General features: G+C 45.2%; 1 protein-coding gene across 1 annotated transcript; it reads right to left on the bottom strand.

Moving 5' to 3' along the window:
- Positions 1 to 707: 707 nt before the first annotated feature.
- On the bottom strand, positions 708 to 2624 carry ALDH1B1 (aldehyde dehydrogenase 1 family member B1). Its single transcript, XM_040226405.1, is given in 2 exon segments — positions 708 to 2042; positions 2045 to 2624. Coding segments are annotated over 2 exon segments (1551 nt in total). The 3' UTR covers positions 708 to 1071.
- Between the last annotated feature and the right edge of the window lie 11918 nt (positions 2625 to 14542).

Genomic DNA, 14542 nt, shown 5'->3' with positions numbered 1-14542 from the left:
TTTTAACTAATGAATTCACTCTTTTAAAGTATATAATTCAGTGCATTTTAGTATATTCACAAAGTTGTGCAACCATCATCACTAATTCCAGAAATTTCAAACTTCCCCAGAAGAAATCCTATACCCATTAACAGTTATCTCCATTCCCTCCCCACCCCGACTCCTGGCCCCTGGCAACCACTAATATACTTTCTGTCTTATGGACTTGCTTATTCTGGATATTTCCTATAAATGGAATCATAAAACACGTGGTCTTATACGTCTGATTTCTTTCCCTTAGAATAATGGTTTCAAGGTTCATCGATGCTGTAGCACGTGTCAGTATTTCCTTCCTTTTTAAGGCTGAACAGTTTAAGAGACATTCCACGGAAACATTTTGTTTATCCACTCATTAGTTGATTGACATTAGGGCTGTCTGAGATTATTTTAAAGTAATGGTTATATATGCATTTTATGTCCACTCTCTTTCAAATTAAGGAAAATCAGTAGCAAAATGAAGTAATGCAAGCAAGTAAACCAGCCAGCAACTGGTACTTAGAAGAAAAGCTTCCTTGATTTTTAGGGTATGTCACTGGAGAATGGGACCGAGATTATGGGGCTGAGTTTATTTTTATTTTATTTTATTTTTTATTTTACTTTACAATTCTGTATTGGTTTTGCCATACATTGACATGAATCCAAATTCCTGATGACTTTCAATCCCCTGGGAGAGTCTACCCACTAAGACATCAGTTAATTCACCGGGAAGTCCTTGGACCAGCAGGAAGAACTAAGAGCCATGGTCTGGATCAAGGATTTTTTATCTGTCTTTCAAAGACTACTAAGGTTTCATAGAAGTAACACAGGCCCACCAAGGGTGCTGGGGTACAGGTGGATAGGACTCGGAGTCCAGCCCCCATCCCAGCTTTAACTACAGTAGCTTTCATTTTAATTGCTTTCTTTGTTGCGGTTGCCCCTAAGAGTTCATCTGGCACAAATAAAGGGAAATGGCTAAACAAATGTTTGGCAACCACTGGTAGGTGGCTGTGGTGGCATCCTTGGCCTAGAGCTGGGTCTCCCTGGAAGCTGTTCTCATGAGTTCTTCTGCGGAACCTTCATGGTGACCGTCTTCACCTCTGTGTAGGCCTTAAGCCCATCTTCCCCCAGCTCCCTCCCATTGCCAGATTCCTTAAATCCTCTGAATGGTGTGTGGCAGGTGACAATGTTGTAGGTGTGTACCCACACTGTTCCAGTTTGGAGTGCCTGCGTGAAATACATGGCTTTGTCCAGATGCTGGGTGAACACAGCAGCAGCCAAGCCATACCTGGTGTTGTTGGCCCTCTCAATCACCTCCTCGATCTTCTTGAACTTAAACAATGGCTGCACAGGCCCAAAGATCTCCTTCCTAGCGATCCTCATGTCATCTTGCACACCACCAAAGACGGTGGGCTTGATGAAGAAACTTTGTTCTCCAAAACGCTCCCCACCGCAGAGAAGTTTTGCCCCCTCCCTCTGGCCAGGCTAGATATAGCCCAGGATTCGTTCAAAGTGTTCCCTGTCCACCTGGGGCCCCTGTTGGGTGTCCAGCTCAAATGGGTTCCCGACTCTCCTCTGCCTAGCTTTCTCCATGGTTCTCTCCAGAAACTCATCATAGATGGATTCTTCAATGAAGGTCCGGGAACCTGCACAGCAGCACTGGCCCATGTTGAAGAATAGGGCCTCGTGGCACTGCTCCACGGCATGGTCCATGTTGGCATCAGCCAACATGGTGCTCGGGCTCTTCCCGCCCAGCTCCAGGGTGACTCTCTTGAGGCTGAAATTGCCGGCCACCTTCTGGATCAGGTGGCCCATCTCAGTGGAGCCGGTGAAGGCAACTTTGATGATATCCTTGTGATGGGCAATGGCTGCTCCTGCTGTTGGGCCATAGCCTGTGATGATGTTCACCACCCCGGGGGTAAAGCCTGCCTCCTTGATGAGGAAGGCCAAGTACAGGGCAGAAAGAGGTGTCTGCTCTGCCACCTTCATGACCACAGTGTTGCCCGTGGCAAGTGCCAGGGCGAGCTCCAGGTCTGCATGACCAAGGGGAAGTTCCATGGGATTATCTGGCCACACACACCAACAGGCTCATGCCAGGTGAAGCAGAAATGCTCACCATCCATGGGGATGGTCTTGCTGTGCCACTTGTCCACCCAGCCAGCAAAGTACCGGTAGACCTTGATGACCTCACCCAGCTCCAAGACATAAGACTCTTGGAAAGGCTTCCCATTGTCCAGGGTCTCCAGTGAGGCTAAGTAGACATGATCCCTTTCCATTAGGTCAGCCACGTGGTTCAGCAGCTGGCCTCGCTCTGAGGCATCCATTCGGCGCCATGGAGACCCCAGTTAGAAGGCTGCATGGGCTGCCTTCACTGCCAGATCCACGTCCGCCCAGTCCCCTTCAGCCACATGGCTGATGACCTCTCCCATGGCAGGATTGACTGTAGGGAAAGTCTTCTTGCTGACTGCATCATGCCACTCGTTGCTGATGAGTAGCTGGTTGTAGTGGATGTCTGGGTTTGGGATGGGGCTGGGAAGGGCTGCTGCTGAGAAGTACCAGGTGGCGGAGTGGTGCAGGGCAAACAGCCGGGACACCAGGAAGCGCAGCATGCTGAGTACTCTAGAGAAGGACAGGAGCCAGGGTGAACAGGCAGAATGAATCAGGGGCCCCCAAAAGCCCACCAGCTAAGATTTCCAAGAATCTAGTGTAACGGGGTGCCCCCTCCGAAAACATGGATCCAAAGGGCTACAAAAGCCCTGAAGAACACTTTGGTCCAAGTCTGTTGTGTCCCATCTAGCCTCTGGCTCACTCCTTCACCTCTTCTGGGTCTCAGCTCAGATGTTACCTTCTCAATAAGGCCTTCCCTGTGCTCTACTGTGCTTAGTCACTCAGCTGTGTCTGACTTCTTGGGACCCATGGACTGTAGTCTGCCAGGCTCCTCTGTCCATGGGGATTCTCCAGGCAAGAATACTAGAGTGTGTTGCCATGCCCTCCTCCAGGGGATCTTCCCAACCCAGGAATCGAATCCAGGTCTCCCCCATTGCAGGCAGATTCTTTACCATCTGAGCCATTAGGGAAGCCCAAGAATACTGGAGTGGTAGCTTATCCCTTCTCCAGGGGATCTTCCTGGCCCAGGAATCGAACCAGGATCTCTTGCATTGCAGACAGATTCTTTACCAGCTGAGCTATATAGGGAAGCCCAAGGCCTTCCCTAACCGCCCTTTATAAAATTGCCACCTTCTTCAGCCCTAGGACTGTCTCTCCCTCATATTGTGCTCTATTCCCCCCCCATCTGACATACCAAATAGTATATGTATATGCTTACATGTTTATTGTCTGCCTCTCCCCAATAAAATGTCAGCTCGATAGGGGCAGGTATTTTTTTCCTGTTTCATTCATTGCTATGTTGTTGATGCCTCGAATCATGCTGGCTACAGAGCAGCTGCTCAGTAGGTAGTTATTAAATGATAGACCAAGGAAACTAAAGATCAAAATATCCACTGAGGCTGTTTAATTGACCTAGTGAAGTGAAAGCGAAGTCGCTCAGTCGTGTCCGACTCTTTGTGACCCCATGGACAGTAGCCTACCAGGCTCCACTGTCCATGGGATTTTCCAGGCAAGAATACTGGAGTGGGCTGCCATTTCCTTCTCCAGGTGATCCTCCCAACCCAGGGATTAAACCCGGGTCTCCTGCATTGCAGACACTTTACCGTCTGAGCCACCAGGGAAGCCCCTTAATTTACCTAATGGTAGAGTAAAAACCAGAGGGACTCAGAGCCAGAGCTATTCTCTGAGAGGGGCTTGCTTCACTTCACCTCTGTGCCTCTGTTTCTTCACGTGTGAAATGCCTCATGGGGCTACGCTGAATGGTGTTGTGCATATAAAAAGCCTCGCACAACCACCCCGGTCATCAGAGCTTGGCACTCTCAGAAACCAGCCCAGCTCAGCCCTTCAGGCACTGCTTCAGCTTTCCCAGAAGTGCAGTGAGTCCGGCAGCTGGAAAGAAGGCTCTGTTTACTTTGGCCTACAACTCTGAAAACAGTGTGGACTTTATTAAAATGACACCTATAACATTTAAGGGCTTCCCAGGAGGCTCTAGAGGTAAAGAACCCTCCTGCCAGTACAGGAGACATAAGAGACTAGGGTTCGATTCCTGGGTCTGGAAAATTCCCCTGGAGGAGAACATGGCAACCAACTCCAGTAATGTTGCTGGGAGAATCCCATGGATAGACGAGCCTGGCGGGCTACAGTCCATAGGGTCGCAAAGAGTTGGACACGACGGAAGCAACCTAACACACATACACACACACAACATTTAAACAGTCTATAAAATTTATTCAATGAAATTTAAATAGTATATAGATTTCCTAGATTCACTGAAGCAGTTACTCTCCAGCTGGGACATCAATCCCTCCACTTTTACTGGCTCACTTAAGCCTCACCTCACCAGCCCCCCAAATGAATTGCACCTGCCTTACCCCAGCACCCCCACTCTCTGCCACTGGGAAGGGAGATGAGGAAATAACTCATCCAGGAAAACAAAGCTCCAACCAGATCCCTGTGAAAGTCATTCAGTCCTGTCTGATTCTTTGTGACCCCATGGACTATACAGTCCATGGAATTCTCCAGGTCAGAATACTGGAGTGGGTAGCCGTTCCCTTCTCCAGGGGATCTTCCCAACCCAGGGATTGAACCCAGGTCTCCCGCATTGCTGGCGGATTCTTTACCAGCTGAGCCAGATCCCTGGCCCCACACAAACCAGTGCTGCCCAGGAAGCCATCCCTTGGAAAGACACTGAGCCAGCAGACTGTCAGGGGTGGATGCAGGTCCACTCAGGACTCTGCCCCATGCTGGGACAGAAGCATCCTTGGGTGCAACAGGCCTGTGTCTACAGAGGGAGGAGTCCCAGGGGAGGTCAAGATAAGGGGAATGGGAGGTTACCAGTCCTTGGGGTGGGGGCGGAGGGGCTACACAGGAGGGAGGGGTTTTCACAGACTAAGGCTGGCGAGTCTGCTTTCCTGTCCAGCCAAGGCTGCTACTTTAACTCTAGAGGCCCATGTTGGGTGTGCACTAGTGCCACCTCCTCCCGACGGCAGGAGGGCAGCTCACAGCACACCAAGCTTTAGTTTGCTGGCCCCGTCTTCTCAGCAGTCAACTCCCCAAGTGGCCAACAGCCCTGAAGGGATTTGGGCATTTGATAACCTCCGTCTGGAAGATCGTTGGGGATCAGAGGTTCTGGGATTCACTGGAGACACAGGGCAAGTAAGAACAGGAGTCTCGGCCTGGATCCCGCAGCCCTAGTTTTGGGTTTCCTCCCTACTATGGACAGTTTCTCACCATTGCCTGTATTCGTGACCACTGCCAAGGACCGGACCTTTTGGGTCATCCAGGACCAAGTGGCTCCCACTTTACCCCTTATGCGGGGAGGCTGTGTGTGTGTCCTGGCCACTCGATAAAGTCAGGGGCTCTCTGCTGGAGTAGGCCGGGTGGACAGGGTGCAATGAGGTCCAGCTACCCAGAAGGTTTCGAGGGTGTGAGTCTCCAGGCCAGATCAAGCGCCAACCAGGAACCCGGGTGCGGGAGGAGCGGTGGGAAACGTGAAGACGTTCCCTCAGTGCACGCTGTGGGTAGTAAGCCCCGACATGGGGAAGCCAAGACCCTAAGAGGAAGATTCCACTCTGCAGGGATGGGAGCTTCGGCCTGCCCCGGGGGTCTGGGGGCGGGGCGAGGGGGGCGGGGAGGGCGCCAGTTACCTGCGGCAGACTGGGGCTCGCGTTGGCGCGCAGGTTCGGACTCTCTCAGGTCTAGCCCCTCCTCCGCCGGGATGCTCGCCGCAAGCCCCGCCTCCTCCCCGCGCGGTCCCGGGGCTCAGCAGCCAAGGAGGTTCCGCCTACTCCTGGGGAGCCGCTGACCTTGCGCCCCGCGGCCAATGCTCCTCCCTTCGGGTGCCCGCGGGCGGGCTTCTGGGACTGGGAGTGGGAGGTCAGGTAGCGCTGTACCTTCCGTGAGTCCCAGCATCACCCCTCCATGCCTACACCCCACCTCCGGTTGTATCCCACACCACCCAAGCTCTCTCCTCTCGAGTCAAGACGCTGAGTGGGCCGGACTTCCCAGGTCACAGGAAAGTGGGAGACTGGACTCCGATTGTATTTGTCCTTTCCCTCTCACACACGAGGCGCCTTGTTAGGTTGCCATCATCTGAACCGCTCCAATGGCACCCCACTCCAGTACTCTAGCCTGGAAAATCCCACGGACGGAGGAGCCTGGAAGGCTGCAGTCCATGGGATCGTTGAGGGTCGGACACGACTGAGCGACTTCACTTTTACTTTTCACTTTCATGCATTGGAGAAGGAAATGGCAACCCACTCCATTGTTATTGCCTGGAGAATCCCAGGGATGGGGGAGGCTGGTGGGCTGCTGTCCTTGGGGTCGCACAGAGTCGGACACGACTGAAGTGACTTAGCAGCAGCAGCTTAACCTCTTCTGTCTCTCCCAGCTCTCTCATTTTTTCCCTTGACTCGTTTGTCTTCCATTCTCATTTCTTTTTCTCCCAATTGATTTTATATTTGTATTTGTGTTTTTGTTTTTTTATACTTTTATATTTTTTAATTTTATATTTGTATTTTTAAAAGCTTCATTTTCCTTACGGACATAAAGAAGATATGCATGGGGTGGGGGAGCGGTCCTAAGATGGCGGAGGAATAGGATGGGGAGACCACTTTCTCCCCCACAAATTCATCAAAAGAACATTTCAACGCTGAGTAAATTCCACAAAACAACTTCTGAATGCCGGCAGAGGACATCAGGCATCCAGAAAAGCAGCTCATTGTCTTCGAAAACAGGAAAAACTATAAAAGACAAGAGACAAAAGAGGTAGGGAGGGAGTTCGGTCCCGGGAAAGTGAAGTCGCTCAGTCATGTCCGACTCTTTGCGACCCCATGGACTGTAGCCTACCAGGCTCCTCTGTCCCTGGGATTTTCCAGGCAAGAGTACTGGAGTGGGTTGCCGTTTCCTTCTCCAGGAGATCTTCCCAATCCAGGGATCGAACCCAGGTCTCCGGCATTGCAGGCAGACGCTTTACCATCTGAGCCACCAGGGAGGGAGCTCTGTCCTGGGAAGGGAGTCTTAAAAAGAGAGAAGTTTCCAAACACCAGGAAACACTCTCACTGCCAAGTCTGTGGCAAGCCTTGGAAGCACAGAGGGCAGCATAACAGGGAGGAAAAATTAATAAATAATTAAACCCCACAGATTACGAGCCCAACAGTAACTCCCCCAAGTGGAGAAGCAGTGCAGCTGCATGCCTCCGCCACTAGCAAGTGGGGGCTGGGCAGGAAGGCGTGGGCTGCATTGCTTTTTAAGGATCGGGCCTGAATGCCCCGAGTCTAACCAGAGTGAACTAACTTGGGCTATCAAACCAGACTGTGGGATAGCTACCACGTGAAAAGCTCTAACATAAGACACCGCCAGGACCTTGCACAGAACAAAGGACAGAACAGAATTAGCCAGCTGCAGACCATACCCCTCAGGTGACAGGCAGCCAGAGCAGGAAGGGCCGGAAGGGGGCAATAGCAGCCCCAGAGAGACATTAACTACCAAATTGCAAACAGGCTTCTTTGCTAACTAAGACTTCTTGGGGTTCTGGACAGTCATCATCCGCAAGAGAAGGTGCGCCAGTTGTACAGCCAGAAAACTGAGCAGCAGGGATGGGAGAGGTGATAAGTCGCAGCGACCGTGCTCACCAAACACCTGAGCTACTCGGACCTGGGAAGGGCACAAAATGCAGGCCTAACGGAGTCTGCGCCTCTGAGGACTACCTGAGTGCCTGAGCCTGAGCTGCTTAGACCTGGGAGGTGCATGCAGCCCAGGGCCGGCCTCAGACAGTTCCCGGTGGAGCAACCTAGAGCCTGAACTGTGCACCGCGAGTGGGGGCAGGCCCAGTGTGGCTGAGACACTGCGAGCACAAGCCAGTGTTATTTGCAGTGTTCCTCCCTCCCCACAGTGCGACTGAACAAGTGAGCCTAAAAAAGTGCCCACCACCGCCCCCCTTGTGTCAGGGCGGAAATCAGACACTGAAGAGACCAGCAAACAGAAGAAGCTAAAACAAAGGGAACTGCCTTGGAAGTGACAGGTGCAATAGATTAAAACCCTGTTGTTAGTACCGACCACATAGGAATGAGCCTATAGATCTTGAGAAATATAAGCCGGACCAAGGAACTATCCGAAAATGAACTGACGCCACACTGCCCACAACAACACCAGAGAAAGTCCTAGATATATCTTTACTATTTTTACGATCATTCTTTTTTGTTTTGTTTTTTCTTCTTTTTTTAAAAACATTTTAAAAATTTAAGTCCTCTATTTCTCCTTTAATTTTCATTTTTATAACCTACTATTACTTTTCAAAAAAAGACCCTATTTTTAAAGCAAACTTCATATATATATATTTTTTCTTTTTAATAATTCTTGTGACTTTTTTCTTCTTCTTCTTCTTTTCTTTAATACTGTATTTTTGAAAATCCAACCTCTACTCTAGATTTTTAATCTTTGCTTTTTGGTATTTGTTATCAATTTTGTACCTTCAAAAACCCAATCTTCAGTACCCATTTTTACTTGAGAGCGAGATTACTGGCTTGGCTGCTCTCTCCTTTGGACACTCCTTTTTCTCCACAAGGTCACCTCTGTCTCCTCCCTACCCCTTCTCTTCTTTACCCAGCTCTGTGAATCTCTGTGTGTTCCAGATGGTGGAGAACACTTAGGGAACTGATTACTGGCTGGATCTGTCTCTGTCCTTTTCATTCCCCTCTTTTATCCTCCTGGCCACCTCTGTCTCCTTCCTCCCTCTCCCCTTCTCTGTATAACTCTGTGAACATCTTTGAGCGGTCCAGACTGTGGAGCGCACATAAGGAAGTGATTACTGGCTAAATTGCTCTCTCCTCTTTTGATTCCACCTCATCTCATTCGGGTCACCTCTAACTCCCCCCGCCCCCCTTCTCTTCTCCATGTAACTCTGTGAACCTCTCTGGGTGTCCCTCAATGTGGAGCAACTTTTCATCTTTAACCTAGATGTTTTATCAATTGTGCGGCATAGAAGGAGAAGACTAGAGACTACTGTAAAAATAAAACTGAAAACCAGAAGCAGGAGGCTTAAGTCCAAATCCTGAGAACATCAGAGAACTCCTGACTCCAGGGGACATTAATCGATAGGAGCTCATCAAACGCCTCCATACCTACACTGAAACCAAGCACCACCCAAGGGCCAACAAGTTCCAGAGCAAGACATACCAAGCAAATTTTCCAGCAACACAGGAACACAGCCCTGAGCTTCAATATACAGGCAGCTCAAAGTTACTCCAAAACCATTGACATCTCATAACTCATTACTGGACACTTGATTGCACTCCAGAGAGAAGAAATCCAGCTCCACCCACCAGAACACCGACACAAGCTTCCCTAACCAAGAAACCTTGACAAACCACTGATACAACCCCACCCCCAGTGAGGAAACTCCATAATAAAGAGAACTCCACAAACTGCCAGAATACAGAAAGGCCACCCCAAACGCAGCAATATAAACAAGATGAAGAGACAGAGGAATACCCAGCAGGTAAAGGAACGGACAAATGCCCACCAAACCAAACAAAAGAGGAAGAGATAGGGAATCTACCTGATAAAGAATTCCGAATAATGATAGTGAAAATGATCCAAAATCTTGAAATCAAAATGGAATCACAGATAAATAGCCTGGAGACAAGGATTGAGAAGATGCAAAAAAGGTTTAACAAGGACCGAGAAGAAATAAAAAAGAGTCAATATATAATGAATAATGCAATAAATGAGATCAGAAACACTCTGGAGGCAACAAATAGTAGAATAATGGAGGCAGAAGATAGGATTAGTGAAATAGAAGATAGAATGGTAGAAATAAATGAATCAGAGAGGAAAAAAGAAAAACGAATTAAAAGAAATGAGGACAATCTCTGAGACCTCCAGGACAATATGAAACGCTCCAACATTCGAATTATAGGAGTCCCAGAAGAAGAAGACAAAAAGAAAGACCATGAGAAAATTCTTGAGGAGATAATAGTTGAAAACTTCCCTAAAATGAGGAGGGAAATAATCACCCAAGTCGAAGAAACCCAGAGAGTCCCAAACAGGATAAACCCAAGGCAAAACACCCCAAGACACATACTAATCAAATTAACAAAGATCAAACACAAAGAACAAATATTAAAAGCAGCAAGGGAAAAACAACAAATAACACACAAGGGGATTCCCATAAGGATAACAGCTGATCTTTCAATAGAAACTCTTCAGGCCAGGAGGGAATGGCAAGACATACTTAAAGTGTTGGTAGAAAATAACCTACAGCCCAGATTACTGTACCCAGCAAGGATCTCATTCAAATATGAAGGAGAAATCAAAAGCTTTACAGACAAGCAAAAGCTGAGAGAATTCAGCACCAACAAACCAGCTCTCCAACAAATGCTAAAGGATATTCTCTAGATAGGAAACACAAAAAGGGTGTATAAACTCGAACCCAAAACAATAAAGTAAATGGCAACATGATCATATTTATCAGTAATTACCTTAAACATAAATGGGTTGAATGCCCCAACCAAAAGACAAAGACTAGCTGAATGGATACAAAAACAAGACCCCTATATATGTTGTCTACAAGAGACCCACCTCAAAACAAGGGACACATACAGACTGAAAGTAAAGGGCTGCAAAAAGATATTCCATGCAAATAGAGACCAAAAGAAAGCAGGAGTAGCAATACTCATATTAGATAAAATAGACTTTAAAACAAAGGCTGTGAAAAGAGACAAAGAAGGACACTACATAATAATCAAAGGATCAATCCAAGAAGAAGATATAACCATTATAAATATATATGTACCCAACATAGGAGCACCACAATATGTAAGACAAATGCTAACAAGTATGAAAGGGGAAATTAACAATAACACAATAATAGTGGGAGACTTTAATACCCCACTCACACCTATGGATAGATCAACTAAACAGAAAATTAACAAGGAAACACAAACTTTAAATGATACAATAGACCAGTTAGATCTAATTGATATCTATAGGACATTTCACCCTAAAATAATGAATTTCACCTTTTTCTCAAGTGCTCACGGAACCTTCTCCAGGATAGATCACAACCTGGGCCATAAACCTAGCCTTGATAAATTCAAAAAAACTGAAATCATTCCAAGCATCTTTTCTGACCATAATGCAGTAAGATTAGATCTCAATACAGGAGAAAAACTATTAAAAATTCCAACATATGGAGGCTGAACAACATGCTTCTGAATAACCAACAAATCACAGAAGAAATCAAAAAAGAAATCAAAATATGCATAGAAATGAATGAAAATGAAAACACAACAACCCAAAACCTGTGGGATACTATAAAAGCAAGTGCTAAGGGGAAAGTTCATAGCAATACAGGCATACCTCAAGAAACAAGAAAAAAGTCAAATAAATAACCTAACTCTACACCTAAAGCAACTAGAAAAGGAAGAAATGGAGAACCCCAGGGTTAGTAGAAGGAAAGAAATCTTAAAAATTAGGTCAGAAATAAATGCAAAAGAAACAAAAGAGACCATAGCAAAAATCAACAAAGCTAAAAGCTGGTTCTTTGAAAGGATAAATAAAATTGACAAACCATTAGCCAGATTCAGCAAGAAACAAAGGGAGAAAAATCAAATCAACAAAATTAGAAATGAAAATGGAGAGATCACAACAGACAACACAGAAATACAAAGGATCATAAGAGACTACTATCAGCAATTATATGCTAATAAAATGGACAATGTGGAATAAATGGACAAATTCTTAGAAAAGCACAACTTTCCAAAACTGAACCAGGAAGAAATAGAAAATCTTAACAGATGCATCACAAGCACGGAAATTGAAACTGTAATCAGAAATCTTCCAGCAAACAAAAGCCCAGGTCCAGATGGCTTCACAGCTGAATTCTACCAAAAATTTAGAGAAGAGCTAACACCTATCCTACTCAAACTCTTCCAGAAAATTGCAGAGGAAGGTAAACTTCCAAACTCATTCTATGAGGCCACCATCACCCTAATAAATACCAAAACCTGACAAAGAGGCCACAAAAAAAGAAAACTACAGGCCAATATCATTGATAAACATAGATGCAAAAATCCTTAACAAAATTCTAGCAATCAGAATCCAACAACACATTAAAAAAATCATACACCATGACCAAGTGGGCTTTATCCCAGGGATGCAAGGATTCTTCAATATCCGCAAATCAATCAATGTAATTCACCACATTAACAAATTGAAAAATAAAAGCCATCTGATTATCTCAATAGATGCAGAAAAAGCCTTTGACAAAATTCAACATCCATTTATGATAAAAACCCTCCAGAAAGCAGGAATAGAAGGAACATACCTCAACATGATAAAAGCTATATATGACAAACCCACAGCAAACATTATCCTCAATGGCGAAAAATTGAAAGCATTTCCCCTAAAGTCAGGAACAAGACAAGAGTGCCCACTTTCACTGCTACTATTCAACATAGTTCTGGAAGTTTTGGCCACAGCAATCAGAGCAGAAAAAGAAATAAAAGGAATCCAAATTGGAAAAGAAGAAGTAAAACTCTCACTGTTTGCAGATGACATGATCCTCTACATAGAAAACCCTAAAGACTCCACCAGAAAATTACTAGAACTAATCAACGAATATAGTAAAGTTTCAGGATATAAAATCAACACACAGAAATCCCTTGCATGCCTATACACTAATAATGAGAAAGTAGAAAAAGAAATTAAGGAAACAATTCCATTCACCATTGCAACAAAAAGAATAAAATACTTAGGAATATATCTACCTAAAGAAACTAAAGACCTATATATAGAAAACTATAAAACACTGGTGAAAGAAATCAAAGAGGACACTAATAGATGGAGAAATATACCATGTTCATGGATCAGAAGAATTAATATAGTGAAAATGAGTATACTACCCAAAGCAATCTACAGATTCAATGCAATCCCTATCAAGCTACCAGCGGTATTTTTCACAGAGCTAGAACAAATAATTTCACAGTTTGTATGGAAATACAAAAAACCTCGAATAGCCAAAGCAATCTTGAGAAAGAAGAATGGAATTGGAGGAATCAACCTGCCTGACTTCAGGCTCTACTACAAAGCCACAGTCATCAAGACAGTATGGTACTGGCACAAAGACAGAAATATAGATCAATGGAACAAAATACAAAGCCCAGAGATAAATCCACGCACCTATGGACACCTTATCTTCGACAAAGGAGGCAAGAATATACAATGGAGTAAAGACAATTTCTTTAACAAGTGGTGCTGGGAAAACTGGTCAACCACTTGTAAAAGAATGAAACTAGATCACTTTCTAACACCATACACAAAAATAAACTCAAAATGGATTAAAGATCTAAATGTAAGACCAGAAACTATAAAATGCCTAGAGGAGAACATAGGCAAAACACTCTCTGACATAAATCACAGCAGGATCCTCTATGACCCACCTCCCAGAATACTAGAAATAAAAGCAAAAATAAACAAGTGGGATCTAATTAAAATTAAAAGCTTCTGCACAACCAAGGAAACTATAAGCAAGGTGAAAAGACAGCCTTCCGAATGGGAGAAAATAATAGCAAATGAAGCAACTGACAAACCACTAATCTCAAAAACATACAAGCAACTCATGCAGCTCAATTCCAGAAAAATAAATGACCCAATCAAAAAATGGGTCAAAGAACTAAGTAGACATTTCTCCAAAGAAGACATACAGATGGCTAACAAACACATGAAAAGATGCTCAACATCACTCATTATCAGAGGAATGCAAATCAAGACCACAATGAGATACCATTTCACACCAGTCAGAATGGCTGCGATCCAAAAGTCTACAAGCAATAAATGCTGGAGAGGGTGTGGAGGAAAGGGAACCCTCTTACACTGTTGGTGGGAATGCAAACTAGTACAGCCACTATGGAGAACAGTGTGGAGATTCCTTTAAAAACTGGAAATAGAACTGCCTTATGACCCAGCAATCCCACTGCTGGGCATACACACCAAGGAAACCAGAATTGAAAGAGACACGTGTACCCCAATGTTCATCGCAGCACTGTTTATAATAGCCAGGACATGGAAGCAACCTAGATGTCCATCAGCAGATGAATGGATAAGAAAGCTGTGGTATATAAACACAATGGAGTATTACTCAACCATTAAAAAGAATACATTTGAATCAGTTCTAATGAGGTGGATGAAACTGGATCCTATTATACAAAGTGAAGTAAGCCAGAAAAACACCAATACAGTATACTAACACATATATATGGATTTTAAAAAGATGATAATGATAACCCTGTATGTGAGACAGCAAAAGAGACACAGATTTATAGAACAGACTTTTGGACTCTGTGGGAGAGGGAGAAGGTGGGATGATTTGGGAAAATGGCATTGAAACATGTATAATATCATGTAAGAAACGAATCTCCAG

The sequence above is a fragment of the Oryx dammah genome, unplaced genomic scaffold (genome assembly GCF_014754425.2).
Source record: "Oryx dammah isolate SB20612 unplaced genomic scaffold, SCBI_Odam_1.1 HiC_scaffold_1, whole genome shotgun sequence".
Taxonomy (NCBI): domain Eukaryota; kingdom Metazoa; phylum Chordata; class Mammalia; order Artiodactyla; family Bovidae; genus Oryx; species Oryx dammah.
The sequence above is the reverse complement of the archived record's forward strand: the minus strand, read 5'-3'. Positions and strand labels throughout refer to the sequence as shown.